General features: G+C 44.9%; 1 protein-coding gene across 2 annotated transcripts in view; it reads left to right on the top strand.

Annotated features, from left to right (window-relative positions):
- PTPN21 (protein tyrosine phosphatase non-receptor type 21) overlaps positions 1 to 23432 on the top strand; it is a 109780-nt gene that overhangs the window by 69842 nt on the left and 16506 nt on the right. The window contains exons 10-17 of one of the 2 annotated variants that reach the window (XM_089663112.1): positions 497 to 573; positions 6704 to 6811; positions 11082 to 11136; positions 13484 to 13565; positions 16488 to 17956; positions 19204 to 19350; positions 19665 to 19886; positions 20832 to 20960. In XM_089663112.1, the coding sequence (XP_089519238.1) occupies positions 497 to 573; positions 6704 to 6811; positions 11082 to 11136; positions 13484 to 13565; positions 16488 to 17956; positions 19204 to 19350; positions 19665 to 19886; positions 20832 to 20960 (2289 nt within the window). The remainder of the gene's footprint in view (positions 1 to 496; positions 574 to 6703; positions 6812 to 11081; positions 11137 to 13483; positions 13566 to 16487; positions 17957 to 19203; positions 19351 to 19664; positions 19887 to 20831; positions 20961 to 23432) is intronic. The other variant, XM_089663113.1, reaches the window with a different exon arrangement.

The raw sequence follows: 23432 nt of genomic DNA, 5'->3' as shown, positions 1-23432 counted from the left end.
CACAGCGTTCCCCCCATGGTTACTGGGAGTGAATTGTTTGTTGCCTGTGCTGTGTAACTTCTTCCTCTACTTTCTCAATCACCAATCCAAATTTAGAATACCAAAGCAGGTTAGAATCTGATTGACGGTTAGAAGGACCTAAAACTGAAATGCTGATGCTTGATAATTTCTGTATGTCAGAAACGATGAGCGTGCAGTGGGAATGCCTGTCCTGTGTCACATGTAGGGGTTCCCCGACCTCCAGTATATAGGGAGGGTAGATTGGTGACCTTTAGTAATAGCAAGATGATAAACGTAGTACTGAGAAGATGGGTGTGCTCCCACTGTGCATCTCATGGTTCAATTTTCAGTTTTTAGTAGAGTGTTCCTTTAAGGATTGAATTTGGCACGGCCCGATTACCTGGCAGGTCTCACGGACTGTGCTTCGGTTTTAGAGGATGTTGGATGATCCACGTTTCCTTTTTTCCAATAACTTTTCCTGTTTTTGCTCTCTTAGGAAGACATGGAAACGGCCAAATACGTGTGGAGGATGTGCGTGGCCCGGCACAAGTTCTACAGAATGAACTGCAACCTGTGAGTACACGGGCCCCCCCCAGCCCAGGGGATTTCAGTTGTCTCCTCCGCATTCCATGTATCGGGGACCTGGGGCCCCTTCCTGGCTCCGCCACTTCCTTAACCCCTTGTCTACCAACACCAGCCTGGTATACAAGGAGTTAAAGCAAACCTGGTATCAATTTTAACAGCTGGGGAAGGATTTTCTAATAAAAGTGATCTGGGTTGGCTATTTCTGAAGGAGCACCCACCCCCAACTGCCGGCGGTGGCACCCGCGGTGGTTGCCAAGCCCTCCTATTTTCATATCCTTTAATCCCACATGGAAGAAAAATATATTTTAAATATATTTTAAAATTATTCTTCCCAAATATATTGACATATACGTGAAATACTACAATTTTGGCCGTATTCAATATATTTCAATAAATATATATATATATATATATATATATATATATACTGTATGCTGAAATGATTTATTATTACAGAATATATGAAAAATATTTTTAAAAATACTGTTTCAAATATACTGTATGTCTTTAAAAATACATTTAATCTACATTTTTGGAATGCATTTACAAATATATACAAAAATATATGTTAAAATTACTTTTTTATATGTTAAAAAAAAAATCTGAAGAATATATTTAAAAAATATATATTTTTAAAAATATTTTTCATATATTTTGTAATATATAAAAAACGCATTTCAACATGCAGTGTATGTGTGTGTGTATGGTATGTATATATGTATATGTATGTATGTGTGTGTGTGTATGTATGTATGTCTGTATATATACAGTGAGGATCGAAAGTTTGGGCACCCCAGCTAAAAATTTGTATTAATGTGCATATAGAAGCCAAGGAAAGATAGAAAAATCTCCAAAAGGCATCAAATTACAGATTAGACATTCTTATAATATGTCAACAAAAGTTAGATTTTATTTCCATCATTTACACTTTCAAAATAACAGAAAACAAAAAAATGGCGTCTGCAAAAGTTTGGGCACCCTGCAGAGTTAATATCTTGTACTGCCCCCTTTGGCAAGTATCACAGCTTGTAAACGCTTTTTGTAGCCAGCCAAGAGTCTTTCAATTCTTGTTTGAGGTATCTTTGCCCATTCTTCCTTACAAAAGTCTTCCAGTTCTTTGAGATTTCTGGGTTGTCTGTCACGCACTGCTCTTTTAAGGTCTATCCATAGATTTTCAATTATGTTGAGGTCAGGAGATTGTGAAGGCCATGGCAAAACCTTCAGTTTACGCCTCTTGATGTAATCCCCCGTGGATTTCGAGGTGTGTTTAGGATCATTATCCATTTGTAGAAGCCATCCTCTCTTTAACTTCAGCTTTTTCACAGATGGCATCAAGTTACCATCTAAAATTTGCTGATATTTTATTGAATCCATTTTTCCTTCTATTGTGAGATGTTCCCTGTGCCACTGGCTGCAACACAACCCCAAAGCATGATTGATCCAACCCCATGCTTAACAGTTGGACAGAAGTTCTTTTTATTAAATTCTGTGCCCCTTCTTCTCCAAACGTACCTTTGCTCATTCCGGCCAAAAAGTTAAATTTTAACCTCATCGGTCCACAGAACTTGCTTCCAAAATGCATCAGGCTTGTCTATATGTTCATTTGCAAAGTTCAAACGATGATTTTTGTGGTGAGGACGTAGAAGAGGTTTTCTTCTGATGACTCTTCCATGAAGACCATATTTGTACAAATATCTCTTTATAGTGGAATAGTGTACCACAACTCCAGTGTCTTCCAGATCTTTCTGGAGGGATTGTGCAGTCAAACGTGGGTTTTGAATTGTTTTTCTCACAATCCTGCGAGCTGTTCTGTCTGATATTTTTCTTGGTCTTCCAGATCTTGCTTTAACTTCCACTGTTCCTGATGACTGCCATTTCTTAATTACATTCCGAACAGAGGATATTGACATCTGAAAACGCTTTGCTATCTTCTTATAGCCTTCTCCAGCTTTGTGAGCGTCAACTATTTTCAGTTTCAGTTTTCTAGACAACTGCTTAGAAGAACCCATGGTGCTGATTGTTGGGGCAAGGTCAGATGAGTCTGGGCATTTAAAACCTTTGAGATTGACATCACCTGGCAGGTCTCAGCTTTGCAAAGGGGGCAGTGCATGCTATAAATTCTGCAGGGTGCCCAAACTTTTGCAGACGCCATGTTTTGTTTTCTGTTATTTTGAAAGTGTAAATGATGGAAATAAAATCTAACTTTTGTTGACATATTATAAGAATGTCTAATCTGTAATTTGATGCCTTTTGGAGATTTTTCCATCTTTCCTTGGCTTCTTTATGCACAATAATACAAATTTTTAGCTGGGGTGCCCAAACTTTCGATCCCCACTGTGTATGTGTGTGTGTGTGTGTTTGTGTGTGTGTGTGTGTGTGTGTATGTGTGTATATGTGTATATATATATATATATATATATATATATATATGCTGAGGTGTCGCCCTTGATAGATCTGGGAATCTTGATACTAGCAGAAAAGAACAAAACCGGGCGCACTCTCCTCGTGCATTATCGCGATAGTAAGAAATTTATTATAAAAATACGAATGCATACTCACAAGCCAAATAGATAAAAACCCTATTGCTCTGAGGAAGGGAGTTCAACTCCTGAAACGCATTAGCACTTTATCCGAGGACCTATGTTGCCCATGACTGGCAGCTTTTGACTCTGTCTGTGTTTTTATGACCTTTTTGGCTTGTGAGTATGCATTTTGTATTTTTATAATGAATTTCTTACTAGCACGATAATGCACGAGGAGAGTGCACTCTGTTTTGTTCTTTTCTCGCAGACTGAGGCCACTTGAATGGCGGAGCCTCGATGACGTCACTCCTACGCACATGCGAGCTGTGGCAAAGAGCTCTGAAGAATCGGAACGGGTATGCCGTTACTTCAGAGAGTATGCACCACGGACCGCATCGGCTGCTGCCCCCTTGGATCTCTCCTAAACTGTGCATGCTCAGGAGATATTCCTTTAACCTACAAGTAGGCTTTATTAGAAGCTGACCTGTAGGTAAAAATAAAATCGGAGTTTACTACCACTTTAATTTTTTTTTTTTTTTTTTGAATGATTGACCTACAAACGAATAGAAATTTTTTCCAAAAAATATTTTCCAACACATTGTTCATTTTTTTATCTTGAAATGGAAATAGACCGTCACAGCAAGCACACTGCCTACATGAAAAGCGAAACGATCGCTTTGCCAACTCAAATTTTTATTCAATTTTCTATCCATGTATGGCCATCTTTTACAGTGTACAGGATGTGGTTTTCATTCAGTAAGATTCATTCATTCTAAAATTGATTGTTAAAAGCTAAGGAAATGTTGAACAATCTTTGAATGAAGGTCAAATGTTCTGAAAATGTTCATACAAATCATCATTCAAAATTCTGTTAGAGTATACCCAGCTTAGGTACAGGGTGACGGCCTATGTGACTGCTATTGCGGCCAGCAGCTGTTGTCTCTATAGATCCCACGTGTTCTGTATGTAAACAGATGTCAGAAGTGCAGGACAGAGAGCCTTTGTTGGTTTGGCAGCCACATGTCTCTCTCTCCCCCTCCCTCTGTAGACAGGTTCTTGCCTCCTGTATAAGGGAGCCTCTTTCTCTGGGGCATCTGTGCTGGTCCCTGTGTCACTATGAAGAGCTGGCTGTCTCCAAGCCTCATACAAACCCCAGCAGAGGAGACTTTATTTTGTTAAACGGACATACACACCACTGGGCTCTAGATTCAGACTTTGACCAATGTACAGTGCATGCAGAAAGTATTCCCAGCGCTTCACTTTTGCCACATTTTGTTATGTTACAACCTTCTTCCAAAAGGGATTAAATTCATTTTTTTCCTCAACATACTACAAACAATACCCCATAATGACAACGTGAAAGAAGTTCGTTTTGAAATCTTTGCAATTTATCAAAAAAAGAAAAAAAAAAAAAGCCCACATGTACATAAGTATTCCCAGCCTTTGCCATGACACTCAAAATTGAACTCTGGTGCATCGTGTTCCCACTGATCATCCTTGAGATGTTTCCACAACTTGATTGGCGTCCACCTGTGGGAAATTCAGTTGATTGGTGTCCACCTGTGGGAAATTCAGTTGATTGGTGTCCACCTGTGGGAAATTCAGTTGATTGGCGTCCACCTGTGGGAAATTCAGTTGATTGGCGTCCACCTGTGGGACATTCAGTTGATTGGCGTCCACCTGTGGGACATTCAGTTGATTGGCGTCCACCTGTGGGACATTCAGTTGATTGGCGTCCACCTGTGGGACATTCAGTTGATTGGCGTCCACCTGTGGGACATTCAGTTGATTGGCGTCCTCCTGTGGGACATTCAGTTGATTGGATATGATTAGGAAAGGCATAAACCTGTCTATAGAAGGTCCCACAGGTAACAGTGCATGTCAGAACACAAACCAAGCAATGAAGTCCAAGGAATTGTCCGTAGACCTCTAAGACAGGATTGTATCAAGGCACAGATCGGGGGAAGGGTACAGAAACATTTCTGCAGCATTGAAGGTTCCAATGAGCACAGTGGCCTCCATCATCCATAAATGGAAGAAGTTTGAAACCACCAAAAATCTTCCTAGAGCGGGCCGCCCAGCCAAAATGAGCGATCGAGGGAGAAGGGCCTTAGCCAGGGAGGTAACCAAGCACCCGATGGTCACTCTGAAGGAGCTGCAGCGTTTCTCTGTGGAGAGAGGAGAACCTTCCAGAAGAACAACCATCTCTGCAGCACTCCACCAATCAGGTCTGTATTGTAGGGTGGTCAGACGGAAGCCACTCCTCAGTAAAAGGCAAATGGCAGCCCGCCTGGAGTTTGCCAAAAAGCACCTGAGGGACTCTCAGACCATGAGAAACAAAACTCTCTGGTCTGATGAAACAAAGATTGAACTCTTTGACCTGAATGCCAAGCGTCATATCTGGAGGAAACCAGGCACTGCTCACCACCTGGCCAATACCATTCCTACAGTGAAGCATGGGGGTGGCAGCATCATGCTGTGGGGATGTTTTTCAGCGGCAGGAACTGGGAGACTCGTCAGGATCGAAGGAAAGATGAATGCAGCAATGTACAGAGACATCCTTGATGAAGACCTGTTCCAGAGCACTCTGGACCTTAGACTGGGGCGACTGTTCAACTTTCAACAGGACAACGACCCTAAGCCCACAGCCCACATAACAAAGGAATGGCTACGGGCCAACTCTGTGAATGCCTTGGAGTGGCCCAGACTTGAACTCTATTGAACATTTCTGGAGAGATCTGAAAATGGCTGTGCACCGACGCTCCCAATCCAACCTGATGGATCTTGAGTGGTACTGCAAAGAAGAATGGGAGAAATTGCCCAAAAATAGGTGTGCCAAGCTTGTAGCATCATACTCCAAATGACTTGAGGCTGTAATTGGTGCTAAAGGGGCTTCAACAAAGTATTGAGCAAAGGCTGGGAGTACTTATGTACATGGGCTTTGTTTCATTTATTTTTAATAAATTGCAAAAATTTCAAAACAAACTTCTTTCACGTTGTCATTATGGGGTATTGTTTGTAGAATGTTGAGGGAAAAAAATGATTTGAATCCATTTTGGAATAAGGCTGTAACATCACAAAAATGTGGCAAAAGTGAAGCGCTGTGAATACTTTCTGGACGCACTGTATATAGCACAGTAATAAGTAACCAATCAGAATTCTGCTGTCACTGATTTTGTCTTCATTAAAACTGATTATTATGAGTTCCTTCACTTTGGCATCCATACATCACTGTTTTTTGTTTTGTTTTTTTTTGTTTTTTTTAAGCCTGCATAGCATTTTAATGGCACTTTCACACAGGCGTTGAAAATAGGTGGTTGGGTCAGGTTTGTACTGCTTTGTGACCACCAACAGCACTCAAAATAGTTACATAGGGAGTGGATGGAGGTGTTCACACTGCAGCATTAGTGTTGCCTTGCATCGCGCCGAGACAAAATTAATGCTGCCTGCAGAGTTCGGAAGGCTTTGATCTGTCACAACCATCTCTATTCGCTTCCATTGATACATATAACAAGCGCGACATAAAGGCACTGTAAACTATCCTTTTGGCATTCTTTTTTTTCTTCTTCCTCACCTCTGCATGTCTTTGTCCTCAGAGACCCCCCTGATCCTCCTCCTGCTCCTGTGGATGGGCCTCAGAAATCTCTTTCTCTTCTCTCCTTTCAACGTTTCCCAATTCTGTCTCGTCCCTCTCTGCCCAAAGGGTGAGCCGGAGCAACCTTCTTAAACAGGGGAAGTCTGTGCCTGACACTTACCTCTTCCGTTCCCTCCTGTACCAATGTAACAACAAGGAACTGCCACTTACCCTCATCTGTTCCCTCCTGTACTAATGTAACAACGAGGAACTGCCACTTACCCTCATCCGTTCCCTCCTCTACTAATGTAACAACGAGGAACTGCCACTTACCCTCATCCGTTCCCTCCTGTACCAATGTAACAACAAGGAACTGCCACTTACCCTCATCCGTTCCCTCCTGTACTAATGTAACAACGAGGAACTGCCACTTACCCTCATCCGTTCCCTACTGTACTAATGTAACAACGAGGAACTGCTACTTACCCTCATCTGTTCTCTCCTGTACTAATGTAATAACGAGGAACTGCCACTCTGCCACTTACCCTGATCTTTTCCCTCCTGTACTAATGTAACAACGAGGAACTGCCACTTACCCTCATCCGTTCCCTCCTGTACTAATGCAACAACGAGGAACTGCTACTTACCCTCATCTGTTCCCTCCTGTACTAATGTAACAACAAGGAACTGCCACTTACCCGCCTTCGTTCCATCCTGTACTAATGTAACAACGAGGAACTGCCACTTACCCTCATCTGTTCCCTCCTGTACTAATGTAACAACAAGGAACTGCCACTTACCCTCATCTGTTCCCTTCTGTACTAATGTAACAACGAGGAACTGCCACTTACCCTCATCCATTCCCTCCTGTAGTAATGTAACAACAATGAACTGCCATTTCCTCTCATCCGTTCCCTCCTCTACTTATGTAACTACGAGGAGCTGCCGCTTACCCTCATCTGTTCCCTCCTGTACTAATGTAACAACGAGGAACTGCCACTTACCCTCATCTGTTCCCTCCTGTACTAATGTAACAACAAGGAACTGCCACTTCCCCTCATCCGTTCTCTCCTCTACTTGTGTAACTACGAGGAGCTGCCACTTACCCTCATCTGTTCCCTCCTGAACTAAGGTAAGTGGCATTTCCTTGGTATTACATGCCTTTGTTCCCTCCTGTACTAATGTAACAACAAGGAACTGCCACTTACCCTCATCCGTTCCCTCCTGCACTAATGTAATAATGAGCAACTCCCACTTACTCTAACCCTTTCTTTTCTGTACAATTGTGACTATTAATAACTGCCACTGACTTATCATTTCCCTCCTGCACTAATATAACAATGAGAAACTGCCATTTATTCTAACCCATTCTTTTTTGTACAGTTGTAAGAATGAGCAACTCCCATTTATCTTTATCATTCCCTCCTGTACTAATGTAACTTTGAGCAGCTGCCTCTTCCCTTTATCCATTTCCTCCTGTACTTGATTACCAATGAAGAACTGCCACTTACCCTCACCCATTCCCTTCAGTACTAATATGACATTCAGCAACTGTCACTTTCCCTCATACGTTCTCTCCCGTGCTAATGTAACAAAGGGCAACTGCCACTTAGCTTTATAATTTCCCTCCTGTACTAATATACCAGTAGGGAGCTGCCGTTTACTCTCATCCTTTCCCTTTTGTACTAATGTAACAATGAAAAACTGCCACTTAATTTGATCCTTTCACTCCTGCATTAATGTAACAATAATGAAGAATGCTTCCCCCCTGTACTAATGTCACTTTAAGGAACTTCCACTTATCATTCTCTCTCTTTGGCACTATTGTAACACTAAAGAGTGCTGCTTATCCTCATCCTGTCCCTTCTTCACTAATGTAACAATGATCAACTGCCACTTACCATAATCTTTTCTCTTCTGTACTATTGTAACAACTGCAACTTACTCTGATCTCAACTGTTCTTTACTAACATAACAATAAGTAACTGCCGTTTACCCTTATTACTTCTCTCCTATACTAATATAATGATAGGTAACTGCCATTTATCCTCATTCTTTACCTCTTGTACTAATGCAACAATGAACCCTCTCCTCCTGCTTGCACTGTCTGTTTCTGGTACTGCAGCATTAGTATGGTGCTCCTCCTTATGTTTAGTTTTTTTTTTTTTTTTTACATTTTGGCATCCCATTGGCATGGCACTACTGGCAGAGCATGCCGGGGCGTGATTACTATTCTATGATCGTAACATTTGCTGTTTGCTTTTGGCAGAAGATTGAATATTTGCTCATTATGAGCGCAGGGGGCTGTGTCTGCCAGCCTGGCTGATGATTTGGGTTATTGGACATATAGAAGGTCATTGGGTCCAATAGTCTCTGCATGGCTGGATCATTGACGCTTGGCCAATTGTGTGTTACTTCTATACAGCGCCTTGAAAAAGTCTTCCTTCCCCTTGAAATGTTCCCCATGTTGTCATATTACAACCAAAACCATCAATGTATTTTATTGGGATTGGATGTGATCGACCAACACAAAGTGGCACATAATTGTGAAGTGGAAGGAAAATGATAAATGTTTTTCAACATTTGTTAGAAATAAATCTGTAAAAAGTGTGGCGTACATTTGTATTCAGCCCGCTTTACTCTGATACCCCTAACTAAAATCTAGTGGAACCAATTGCCTTCAGAAGTCACCTAATTAGTAAAAAAAAAAATGTCCACGTGTGTCATTTATTATCAGTATAAATACAGTTCTGTGAAGCCCTCAGGTTTGTTAGAGAACATTAGGGGAACAAACAGCATGATGAAGGCCAAGGAACACACCAGATAGGTCAGGGATAAAATTGTGGAGACATTTAAAGCAGGGTTAGGTTATAAAAACAATATCCCAAGCTTTGAACATCTCACGGAGCACTGTTCAATCCATCATCTGAAAATGGAAAGAGTCTCTTTTGGCACAACTGCAAACCTACCAAGACATGGCCGTCCACCTAAACTGACAGGCCTGGAAAGGAGAGCATTCATCAGAGAAGCAGCCAAGAGGCCCATGGGAACTCTGGAGGAGCTGCAGAGATCACAGCTCAGGGGGGAGAATCTGTCCACAGGACACCTATTAGTCGTGCACTCCACAAATCTGGCCTTTATGGAAGAGTGGCAAGAAGAAAGCCATTGTTGAAAGAAAGCCATAAGAAGTCCCATTTGCAGTTTGCGAGAAGCCATGTGGGGGACACAGCAAACATGTGGAAGAAGGTGCTCTGGGCAGATGAGACCAAAATTGAAGTTTTTAGTCTAAAAGCAAAATGCTATGTGTGGGGGAAAGCTAACACTGCACATCACCCTGAACACACCATCCCCACCGAGAAACATGGTGGTGGCAGCATCATGTGGTGGGGATGCTTTTCTTCAGCAGGGATAGGAAAGCTGGTCAGAGTTGATGGGAAGATGGATGGAGCCAAATACAAGGAAATCTTAGAAGAAAACCTTTTAGAGTCTGCAAAAGACTTTAGACTGGGGTGGAGGTTCCCCTTCCAGCAGGACAACGACCCAAAACATCCAGCCAGAGCTACAATGGAATGGTTCAGATCAAAGCATCTTCATGTGTTAGAATGGCCCTGTCACAGTCCAGACCCAAATCCAATGGAGAATCTGTGGCGAGGCTTGAAAATTGCTGTTTCCAGATGCTTTCCATCCAATCTGACAGAGCTTGAGCGATTCTGCAAAGAAGAATGGGCAGAAATGTCCCTCTCTAGATGTGCAAAGAGACATCCACAAAAAGACTTGCAGCTGGAATTGCAGCCAAAGGGGGTCCTACAACGTAATGACTCCGGGAGGCCGAATACAAATGCCGTCACACTTCTCATAGATTTATTGGTCACAAATGTTGGAAACCATTTTCCTTCCACTTCACAATTATGTGCCACTTTGTGTCGGTCTATCACATCCAATCCCAATAAATACATTGTAACATGGCAACATGGGGGACATTTCAGGGGAGGGGAGGGGGGGATACATTGTAACATGACAACATGGGGGACATTTCAGGGGAGGGGGGTACATTGTAACATGACAACATGGGGGACATTTCAGGGGAGGGGGATACATTGTAACATGACAACATGGGGAACATTTCAGGGGAGGGGGATACATTGTAACATGACAACATGGGGAACATTTCATGGGGGAAGAAGACTTTTTTTCAAGGTGCTGTATTGGCTTCAAACTGAATTTAGGTCATGGCCTGACCCCGGTAGGGGCCCCAGACTGGTGGTATAGATGGGGTATGTTATATGTTTGTCTGAATTACTGCATATCTGCATTTGCCACCCTATTCAGGGTGTTTGTGTAAGTGCTTTCACCTAGGCCTGTTCTGCAGACTATTACTCACCAAAACCCACTCTCCGCAGGCAAACTCAGGCTGTCAATCCGGTGCGTCGGAGATCATCGACAAGAATGTCGCTGGTAAGACCATGACTGCAATGAAATCCTGAATGCATAGGACTGCATAAGCTGCTGCCTTTTGTTGCAGGACCTGTAATCTCTCTGTTGTACGTCTTCAGTGATGCATGCGGGATCAGCGATCATGTAACCACTGTGATTGGCTTTCAGCCAACCAATTGTTAGTGGGGACTGACCAGGGTCATATTTACCACAAGGCAAACAAGGCATTTGCCTAGGGTGTCAATTTTTAAGGGGCAGCACTGCCCTCTGAAAGAAAGGACATATGCGGCATGGGGACCCGGTGGGATCCGAGAGAGGCCGTGGGCTGCTTGATGGTGTATGCAGAGCCCAACTGTCGTTCCCGGGGGTGTCCAGAGCTTTGAAGGTGAGTGTCTTTCTTTCTGTTGACATGGGTGTTAGTGGAAGGCTCTCTCGGATGGGGGCAGGGGTGTTGTTAATCACTGTCAGGCTCTCTCCGAGGGGGTGGGGGGGTCTGGTGTTGGTCGGTGTCAAGCTCTTTCTCTGATGGGGAGCGGAAGAGGGCGTCTTTGACCGCTCAATCTCTGTGCTGGGAGCGTTCAGTGAGCATGCTGACCGCACAGAGACATCAGCTGCCCATGGATGCATATGTGTGGCGTGTGGGTGTTAAAGCCCACCCTTTTGCTGCTGCACATATGTGCTGTAACAGGTTCATCTTCGAGCGTGGTCTCTACATATAGCTTCCCCATGTAGATACATCATTAGAAATGTGTTTTGAACAGTGTTTTTCAACTGGGGCGCCGCAAAGAGTTCTCAGGGGTGCCGCGGCAACAGCCTGGGCAGAGTATTATTATTATTATACAGGATTTATATGGCCCCAACAGTTTGCTCAGCGCTTTACAATATAACGGGATACAATACAGCAACAATACAGTTCAATACAAGAGGGATAGGAGGGCCCTGATCCTGGGAGCTTACAATCTAGGAGGGAGGGGCTAGTGGTACAATAAGTAGTAACTGTGGAGGATGGACTGGTAGGAGGAGTAGAAGATTCCATTATTAGCTGAGGGCAGGATAGGCTTCCCTGAAGAGATGGGTTTTCAGAGATCGCCTAAAAGTGAGCAGAGTAGGCGATAGTCTGATAAATGGGGATAGAGAGTTCCAGAGGATGGGGGAAGCTCTGGAGAAGTCCTGGAGACGAGCATGGGAGGAGGAGACGAGGGAGCCAGAGAGCAGAAGGTCGTGCGAGGAGCGGAGTGTATGGTTTAGGTGATATTTAGAGACAAGATTGGTGATGTAATTGGGGACAATTATAAATAGCTTTATATGTTATTGTTAGTGTTTTGACTTTTATCCGTTGGGCAATGGGAAGCCAGTGGAGAGATTGGCAGAGAGGGATGGAGGACACTGAGTGGAGGCTAGTGGAGGGATTGGCAGAGAGGGGTGGAGGACACTGAATGGAAGCCAGTGGAGGGATTGGCAGAGAGGGGTGGAGGACACTGAGTGGAGGCCAGTGGAGGGATTGGCAGAGAGGGATGGAGGACACTGAGTGGAGGGATTGGCAGAGAGGGATGGAGGACACACAGTGGAGGTCAGTGGAGGGATTGGCAGAGAGGGGTGGAGGACACTGAGTGGAGGTCAGTGGAGGGATTGGCAGAGAGGGGTGGAGGACACTGAGTGGAAGCCAGTGGAGGGATTGGCAGAGAGGGATGGAGGACACTGAGTGGAAGCCAGTGGAGGGATTGTCAGAGAGGGATTGCAGATATGGAACGGTTAGTAAAAGTATGATCCTGTTAACTCCTGTGCAGAAAGAGGAGGGAGAAAGCACAGCCCACACCACCTCCCAGCTCTCTCCTCCTCCCAGCTGTTATCTGCACTGTTGCCAGCAGAACAGAAAGCTGTGTGGGTCCCCCACCCATGTCCTTCCAGCCAATGACGTCATCAGTTGCTAAGGACATATAGGGTGTACCATGTGTTTTGGTTCTGTGCAATTTTAAAAATCATGCTGGCACCATTTTGTGCATCTCGCGCATTAAAAAATGCGACATTTGGGAACATGCAAAAAAAAGCGCATGCTCGGACGCAGCTCCTGGTGGGCCTTGCGATTGTGCACAATTCTAAAGGGTGCCTTGCCTGAAAAAAGGTTGAAAAACACTGGTTTAGAACAATGCAACAAATTAATCATTTTCTTTACATGACATTGATCACTTGCATACTTTGTATCTTTTTATTAATTTATTTTGTAAGAAAGAAAAAAAATCTTTAAAAAAAAATAAATATGCAAATTAATTTTCAAACTGTATCAGATTAGTTATGAGATGAGCTAAAAAATGTAATTTAACATCGAAGATGACAAATATATTATTTCTACATTTTGTAACCTTTGCAGCCAAAGCACCAGCCTTACATGATGCCTCCTCCCCAGATGCACTACAATGGGCACTACAACGAGCCTTACACCTCTTCACAAGGTACATTTCTAGATTTATTCTCCCCAACCATAGAAAATTAATTTTTGAAGCAGATGTACAACATCCATTCTAATTAAATGATACGTAAAGTGACATTAAACTTTGGTTTAAAAATGTGAATTAAGCATATCCCTCTGTAGTGTGTACTTGTCCCAATCTAGAGCACTAAGGGTGATTTCTGCCTGCTGCCTCCTTCCTCTGCCTTCAGACTTCTGACAAGTTTACTTGACACCAAAAGAAAAAAAGGTGACAGGGAAGGGATCTCCAGAACACAGCCTGTGATTGACAACCTCAGCTCTGTTCCTGTATGCTGCGTGAGGGGGTGTGTCCCTTCCATCCAATCAGCTCTCATTAAGCTCTTCAGTGTGTAAATTTCAGCTCTCCACCCCCTGCTTTCTGACAGCTCTGACAAGCTTTATAAAGTCTGGACTTTCTACAAATGTAGATAGTTCTGCAGATAAACAGGTACAACGTATGTAGGAGGATTTGTTTCATCTGTGTATCACCTGAGGCCAGTTACTGCACTGGGTATATGGAAGAGTTTATGACCAATTTAACTCAAAAAATCCCTTATGTTGCTTCAAGCCTCCTCCTAAATTTCAAATTTTTAATTTTCTGCTGCAGACATCCTGTTAGAGGATGACTACGTACCTTCTCCATGGTCCCATTGTATAGAACGGGTCTTGAATTAAAATTTACAGAGGTCCGGACAGCAAAAATTCCTTCCAGCAGAGGTCCGAATCTCGTTAGCGATATAACACATCACAGTCCCCCAGTACATTATCTTCTTTAGCGTACCTTTCACATGCAATGCCGCGCCCCCTAACGCAATGCCGCGCCCCCTAACGCAATGCCGCGCCCCCTAACGCAATGCCGCTCCCCTATCCACAACACGCCGTCCCCATCCACAACACGGCACCCCCATCCACAACATGGCGCCCCCATCCTCAACACGGCGCCCCCTAACACAACACAGCACCATGGGCAGCACAGTGGCTAAATGGGTAGCACTTCCACCTGGCAGCACTGGGGTCGTTGGTTTGAATCCCAACTACAGCACCACCTGCCTGGAGTTTGCATGTTTTCCCTGTGCCTGCGTGGGTTTCCTCCAGGTACGCCAGTTTCCTCCCACACTCCAAAGACATGCTGGTAGGTGAATTGGATCCTGTCTAAATTGTCCCTAGTATGTGTATGTATGAATGTGAGTTAGGAACCTTAAATTGTACGCCCCTTGAGGGTTAGGGACTGATGTGAATGTACAATATACTGTATATGTAAAGTGCTGCGTAATATATATATATATGTATATGTATGTGCCCCTTAACATAACACAGCTCCTCCATCACAACACTGCACCCCCATTACAACATAGCACCCTATAACATAACACAGCGCCCCTTTCAATGCATTCCTTCCCCTGCAGAGTTCTATGGTAGGCAGAGCAGAGGCACTAATCCTTCTGGGGAGTCCTCTCCTAAGCCTCCATCCCACCACTGATGTCATCCTCATGGCGGGGGTGGGAGAAGCAGAAGATCATGACTGAGGGGCGGGAGCTGCCCAAGTTATTCTGTTAACAAGTGAGCGATTGCCTGGCTTGCTCATATGAAAAGATTCCCATGTTCTGTCTCGAGCTGCAAAGAGCGGAAGTCTTTACATGTTAACAAACTGGGTAATCACCAGTCCCACCCCTAAGTCCTGATCTGCGGCTCCCGCCCCTCAGTCCCAATCTGCAGTTCCTCCGCCCACTGTGAGGATGATATTGGTGGCTGAGTGAGAGGCATGGAGAAGGATACGGTCCGGACAGGACTGTTCCTTGGTCAAGTTCCGGACCACGGTCCGCCATTTAGTGACCACTGGTATATAAGAACCTAGCCACCCTCTCTTTCTCAGTCCTAAGATGATTTATGGGATGCGTGAGTTTGGGGTGGAAGAACGTGACTGGCCTGCACAGAGTCCTGACTTCAACCCCATAGAACACCTTTGGGATGAATTAGAGCGGAGACTGCGAGCCAGGCCTCCTCCCCCAACATCAGTGCCTGACCTGACAAATGTGCTTCTGGAAGAATGGTCCAACCTTCCCATAGACACCCTTCTAAACCTTGTGGACAGCCTTCCCGGAAGAGTTGGAGCTGTTATAGCTGCAAAGGGCGGGGCCAACTCAATATTGGACCCTACGGACTAAGACTGGGAGGCCATGAAAGTTCCTGTGCGTGGAAAGGCCAGCAGCCCAATACTTTTGGCAATATAGTGTATAAATTCCATAGTTTGTGGGCTCTACCGACTAAATAATATACATTGATTTGGTTTATTTTCACCTGAGATATGTAGCAGAATACATTTTGGCCTAAATGTATGAAGAATGGTTATTTACTTGCAAAATGATATAACAGAAATGAAGAAAAACGCAGATTTTATTTTTCAAAATGTTGTCTTTTTTTTTTTTTTTTTTGTTTAGCAAAAAAACAAAAAACAAAACAGCAGTGAATAAATTCCACCAAAAGAAAACTCTATTTTTGTGAAAAAAGCAAAATGTCATATGAGTACAGTGTTGCATTACCGTGCAATTGTCATTCAAAGTGTGACTGCTCCAAAAGCTGACAATTGGCCTGGGCAGGAAGGGGGTAAAAGTGTCCGGTATTGAAGCGGTTAAATGTACAGAAAGTGAGAGAGGAAATATGTGCATTGTGATGTCATTGCTGATATGTATACCCTGTAAGATGTTTTTCAAGGCACTTAGCTTGCAGACACAAGTCCTTGCTAAGTCAACCAGCGCTGGTGTGACCGCTCCAAAAGCTGACAATTGGCCTGGGCAGGAAGGGGGGTAAAAGTGTCCAGTATTGAAGTGGCTAAATACTTTAGGGAAAATATGCAGTGACTATATATGACCAGCTATTTATTTTTTGTGTATTTGGAATATTACAGACAATCTGCCTGTGTTTGTGAGCAATCAGAACGGATATTACTATCACTCCCAGACCAGTCTTGACCACAGTCCTCATGACTACAATGGAAGAATCCGGAATGGTAGCGTCTACAGTGCTCACAGCACCAACTCGCTCAACACCCAACAACACTACATGCAACCGTCACCCATGTCTTCCAATCCCAGCATTACAGGAAGTGACATCATGAGGCAGGAGTACATCCCCACCCACCGGCACAGTGCCCTCATCCCTCCCTCTTACCGCCCAACTCCTGATTACGAGACGGTGATGAGGCAGCTGAACAGGGGCTTCATGCATTCGGACAGGCAGAGCCACTCGATGAGGAACCTTAACATCGGCAATTCCTACGCGTACAGTAGGCCGGATGCTTTGGTGTACAGTCAACCTGAAATCCGGGAGCATGCCCAGTTCACCTCCCCACAGTCCCATCATTATCCGTTCAACCTGAACTACAGTTTTCATAGCCAGTCTCCCTACCCTTACCAGGCCGAGAGGCGCCCAGTAGTTGGAGCAGTAAGTGTTCCTGAACTGACCAATGTCCAGCTTCAGGCCCAAGACTACCCAGCCTCCAACATCATGAAAACTCAAGTATACCGGCCTCCTCCTCCATATCCATACCCTCGCCCAGCCAACAGCACCCCGGATCTAACCCGACATCATACAAGCAGCAGTAACCCTGACCTCATCACCAGGAGGGTCCACCATTCAGTGCAGATGTTCCAAGAGGATAGTCTTCCCGTGGCTCATTCCTTACAAGAAGTTAGCGAGCCACTGACGGCGGCCCGCCATGCCCAACTTCAGAAGAGGAACAGCATAGAAATTGCAGGGCTGACGCATAGTTTCGAAGGGATGAGGGTGAAAGAGCGGACTGCCTCTTCCTCTTCTGCCAACGTGGCACCACAAAGAATCATGCCAACAGATTCGCCAACCAATGTTTACATGGAGCGTGCTAAAGAGGAGCAAGGTGCTGAGCATGAAAGAGGCCGGTATGGGCACAAAAAGTCCCTCTCGGATGCCACCATGCTCATTCACAGCAGTGAGGATGATGATGATGAGAATGAGGAAGAAGACAACAGGGTGAACGTCCCTCAACCGGCTCACTATGATCGCTCTCAACTCCGTACAGTCATGGAGACCTATCCAGATGAGTCGGAGCCCAGCTACCCATACAGCTCTGTGCCGCTCAATCATTTACATATCTATGAGCACAAACCAGTGGAGGTGGAGAAAGAAAGGCGGCAGACCACCGTCAGCCCTCTACAATTTACAGGAGACCTCCTGTCCAACAGGAGAGGGAGCGGCACAATACCTCCCTCCGTATCTGAGTCCAATCTCACCGCTGGCACAGTGACGTATAGAGTGAAAAAGGAGCCCATGAAGAAAAGGCCGGTGTCTGATGTCCTGTCCGGAAAGAAAGACATAGTTGAGGGTCTTCCGCCTTCAGGGGTAAGTACACCTCCAGTCACTTTAATATTGATTGAGGATTGGAGGACTAATATTATAGCTGCTTTAACCACTTCCCATCTGGCCGCTGTATATAAACGGCCTGATGGTGGCAGTGCAGGGGCGGGTTGCCATTCATAAACAATGCCCACCATTTTGGATTGTGCGTGCTCCCTGGAAGCGTGTGGCACCGCGATCTGGTGGGCACAGCAGAACACCAATCGCTGTACGGGACCTCTGTGTGAGGTCCCGATCATGTGATCACTGATTGGCCAATCAGTGATCACATGAATAGATGTAAGCAAGATGTCACTTCTGACCTCATAGCTTACTACGTGTGAAATCTGTGAATGATCAGAGGTCACATGGTACAGGGCTATTCACAACAGCCTTGTACCATGTGACAAGCTGTGACCAATCACAGTACTTCTGAATGGCTGCAAGAATGCAGCCAGAGAGGAGAGATGATTGCTTTAACAGCCTTTATGGGTGTAAAAGCAATCAGTGTAAAAAAAAAAAAAAATCTTCATCACCCCCAACAAGTAGTACTATGGTGACACTGTATTGCTAGGGTGACATTATTTATGGGTTTTTTTTTTACATACTGTCACCCTAGCAATACAGTGTCACCATAGTACTACTTGTTGGGGGTGATGAAGATTTTTTTTTTTTTTTATATTATTATTTATGGGGCTTTTTTTTACATACTAATATAAAAAAAAATGTAAAAAAACAATTTTTAAAAATAAATTTTTGGTTATAAAATAATTTTTTTTTTGATTGCATACCTAAAAAAATTAAACTTTTTTGGAATGCCAAATATAATAACCTATACAAAATCCTATAAACTCCCATAAACAATAGTATTGTCCCGTTTGGATTGTGGTAATCTGCCAGTTTGCAGCTTGCAAAGCACTTTGTTGTCAGCATCCCTAAAATTGGCAGACATTTCCTACCAGGAGCGGACTGACCATTTGGGCGCTGCCCGGGGGCCCAGGGTCAGTAGGGGGACCCATGAGATGCCCCTAGTACCTTTTTCATAGGCTTTTTTTGGGTGTGGTTTGAGTGTGGGTGAGGACACGGGCCCCATGATCTCCTATTACCCGGGGGCCCCATGAGTTGTCAGTCCGCCCGTTTCCTACTGGAGCTTCTAAAAGGACTATTCTTCAGGCTGAATTTTTGTCTTTATTTTTGTTTGGCTTATTATTTCTTTTTAAATGTTCTTTTTTGCTTGTTTTATACTATTGTAGGGTATGAAGAAAGGCATCCGCACGGAAGTTAAAAAAATGGGACCTTTGAAGCTTGCTGCTTGGAACGGTCTTGCCCTGCCCCGTATGCCGATACCAGATGATGAGAGGGAGGAGCATCAGAGTATGAAAGCGTCCAATGATGAGCGGGTAAATGGTGTGCTTTAAAATCTCCTGTGATTTGTCTATGGTGCTTTTAAGACCTCGTCCACACAGGTGGCCGTAAAAACAGGTGGTTGATCCATGTTTTTATGGCCCCTTTCTCAGTGGGGATCCAGCAGTGAAAACCTGACAGAGGTTGTAACCCTTCCACACTTTGTCCATCTACAAGCGGTTTCTTTTTTAATTTTGTTTGCAAACTTCACTGCCTCTTTCCCCTCTTTGGTGGTGCATGGCTTGTCTCTAACTGTGACTAGGTGCTCATTCCTGAAGCCATTCACCTAACCCCATTATGTTTGTCACAGTGTAAAATTCTAGAGCAGCGGCTGGAACAAGGCATGGTCTTTACGGAGTATGAGCAGACCCTGAAGAAGCGACTGCCTGACACAGAGTGCTCCATAGCACGACTGCCTGAGAATGCAGAGCGGAACCGGTTCCAGGATGTTCTGCCCTATGACGATACTCGGGTGGAATTGATCCCAACTAAAGAAAATAACACCGGGTATATCAATGCCTCCCATGTAAAGGTGAGTCCATCCCTGTGTCATCTGCCACCTCCCTGGTTCTCCTGTGTCCTCTGCCACCTCTCCGGTTCCCCTGTGTCCTCTGCCACCTCTCCGGTTCCCCTGTGTCCTCTGCCACCTCTCCGGTTCCCCTGTGTCCTCTGCCACCTCTCCGGTTCCCCTGTGTCCTCTGCCACCTCTCCGGTTCCCCTGTGTCCTCTGCCACCTCTCCGGTTCCCCTGTGTCCTCTGCCACCTCTCCGGTTCCCCTGTGTCCTCTGCCACCTCTCCGGTTCCCCTGTGTCCTCTGCCTCCTCCCCGATTCCCCTGTGTCCTCTGCCACCGCCCCGGTTCCCCTGTGTCATCTGCCACCGCCCCGGTTCCCCTGTGTCATCTGCCACCGCCCCGGTTCCCCTGTGTCATCTGCCACCGCCCCGGTTCCCCTGTGTCATCTGCCACCGCCCCGGTTCCCCTGTGTCATCTGCCACCGCCCCGGTTCCCCCGTGTCATCTGCCACCGCCCCGGCTCCCCCGTGTCATCTGCCACCGCCCCGGCTCCCCCGTGTCACCTGGCTCCGCCCCGGCTCCCCCGTGTCACCTGGCTCCGCCCCGGCTCCCCCGTGTCACCTGGCTCCGCCCCGGCTCCCCCGTGTCACCTGGCTCCGCCCCGGCTCCCCCGTGTCACCTGGCACCTCCCTGCATCACCTGCTGGCTTCCCTTGTCACCTGCCACAGGCCCTGGCTTCCCACGCCACCTCCCAATATCCCCGCGTCAGCTGCCACCTTCCGATTTCCACGTGTCAACTGCCACCTCCCTACGTCACCTGCCCCCTCCTGACTCCCCCGCATCACCTACCACCTGCCACAGCCCGGCTCCCTGCGCCACCTGCCACGGCCCCGGCTCCCATCTTCCTGGTTCTTTATGAATTAATCTGACTGGTTACCTTTTTGATTTGTGCATTGATTTCATAGGTGACTGTTGGCGGCGTGGAGTGGGATTACATCGCCACACAAGGACCTCTGCAGAATACGTGTCAAGAATTCTGGCAGATGGTCTGGGAGCAGGGGGTAGCCATCATCGCCATGGTAACGCTGGAAGAGGTAAGCCGCACCATTTCTTTTACCATAGATGAGCAAAATAAAAGATTTTCTATTCTCCTAAGTTACTAAGAAAAGAAAAATGTTAGCGGTGGAAAACATGGAATATTTCTGGAAGGTTGCATGAAAGTGTGGCACTCATATTCTCTTTTTATTCAAAATTTGGACCACCTTAACCTGAACCGGTGCTTTACCCATGTATGCCAATCTTCTATCTCATTTGCATTTTGCGCCAAATCTTATTTTTTTTTTTCTATATTTTATTTTCATGAGGTTATGTTGTTGCTGCCTTCAAGTTTAATGTGCTAGAATACATTTTTTTTTTTAGGGTTAGGTTTGAAGTGTATCAAAACCCAAAAGACTTTTTGTCAATTTTGGATAAAGTAGGGACTGGTTAGAAATTCTGCCAGGTGTCCCTTTTGGAGGACATTTTACTTCCTGTCCCAAAACCACATCAGGAAGTAAGAGGAAATCCCTCCAGAGTGAAGGGAAATTCCCCCTTAGACAGTTGCCGCCATATTGTTCCAGATGCCAATTAGATGGATTCTGGCATCTGGAGAAATCCTAGTATGTACTCCTCAGGATCCCTCCAATTTACCAGTCCAATACATGCTTCATTTAACAGTACCAAGCCCCAATGAAGGACTCCTGAACCTCCGAAATGCATTTTGATTCTTAAATGAGTAAAATGAAATCTGGACTATAGGTTCTGCTTTTGGGACTTTCCTTCCTGCACACCCAGCAATATAATCCTGACTGGGGGTGTAACACCTTCCCACTCCATTTCAAAGAAAAGCAATGCCTATACACACACTTAAGGCTAATGCAGGACATACATGGTTCAAATTCCGAACGATTTTTTGTCCGAAAATCGAAACGTCATTTGTTCTGTAATCCGATGGTGCCCCCAATGATTTCGAAAATCAGCCGTTTTTCACGAATTTTCCAGCATAAACAAACCAGCGCTCCAGTCTTCATACAACCAAGGAGATGCCAAAATGCCAACCGAAGAGGTGCAACCCTTCTAAGATCGGGAAATCTGAGCACTAGTGGAAAAGAACAGACAAGGGCGCACTCTCATCGTGCATTACCGTGGTAGAACACGTATTTATTGAATAAAAAGAGGACATATACTCACAAACCAACGTGATTAAAAGCAGTATAAGTGGTCCACAAAGACAGTCACAATACATCTGTGTCTATTGATGCGAATAAGCTGACGCGTTTTGGGAGCTGAACCCCCTTCCTCAGAGCTAGAGATGTGCCTGCTGGCCACAAGCCTATATACCTATTGTGACTGTCTTTGTGGACCACTTATACTGCTTTTAATCACGTTGGTTTGTGAATTTTCCAGCATGCCCGATAAACGAAATGGGAGGAACCATGAAAACAGAGTGAAAATCGTCCGATTGTTCTTGGGTCCGATTTTCGTATGAAAATCATTCGGAATTCGAACCATGTATGGCCTGCATAAGAGTCAGCAAGTGAATGCTATTTTTTCGAGTGTGAATGTATCAAACTTTCCATTGCAAAACCCCCATACCACAAATGTAATGAAGCCTCACACCGCTACTTTCAAGAAGGTAAATAATAATTTCCCATTGGGATTAATAAAGTATTGTGAATCTAAAATAAATGTTATTGTTCCAGCACAATAGAGCCCAGCACCTCCCTCTGATGCCCCCTCCTACTGGAGCCTTATCATAGATGCTTGGGGAGGCGCTGGGTGAAGTGTTTTCCATTGTGCTGGAACAATAATGTTTATTTTAGCTTCTGGAAAGTAAAGGTCTCCAGCTTCATTGCACTGCATCTGTCTGCGTGGGAGGAAACGAATCTTGAAGACACACATGCCTGCAGATGGTATGCTTACAATAGATGAACTTGAAGCAGTACCAAGTGTTTGTGGGTTTTTTTTATAAATGGGTTCCACCTCTTCTGGCAGAAGGTTCTGCCCCTCCTAGTTCCCAGATAAAGTCGTAGAGTGCCTTCAAAGTAAGAGTTTTGGCTGAAGTTCCATTCTTTCTGTTTCCCATATATAACCAAACAAAACGAGTGGTATGGAGTGCCTTCAGGGTAATTGTTCTGGCAGAGGGTTTCATTCCTTCTATTTCCCAAATAACTGTACAGCCAGACAACGCATCATATGGAGTCATGGAGTTCCTTCGGAGTAATAGTTCTGGCAGAAGGTTATAATCCTTCTATTTCCCATATATAAGTATTTAGCTAACCAAACTAACCTATAGAATCATGGAGTGCCTTCAGGGTAATAGTTCTGGCAGAAGGTTCCATTCTTTCTATTTCCCATAAGATCATACAGCCAAACAAACCCAACCTATGGAGTCATGTAGTGCCTTCAGGGTAAACATTCTGGCAGAAGGCTTTTTATATCTTCTATTTCCCATGTATAACCATATAACAAACCAACCTATATAATCATGGAGTGCCTTCAGGGTAATAGTTCTGCCAGAAGGTTCC

This window comes from Staurois parvus, unplaced genomic scaffold, assembly GCF_062004578.1.
Source record: "Staurois parvus isolate SC_StPar_1 unplaced genomic scaffold, SC_StPar_1.0 ptg001627l, whole genome shotgun sequence".
NCBI lineage: Eukaryota > Metazoa > Chordata > Amphibia > Anura > Ranidae > Staurois > Staurois parvus.
The sequence above is the reverse complement of the archived record's forward strand: the minus strand, read 5'-3'. Positions and strand labels throughout refer to the sequence as shown.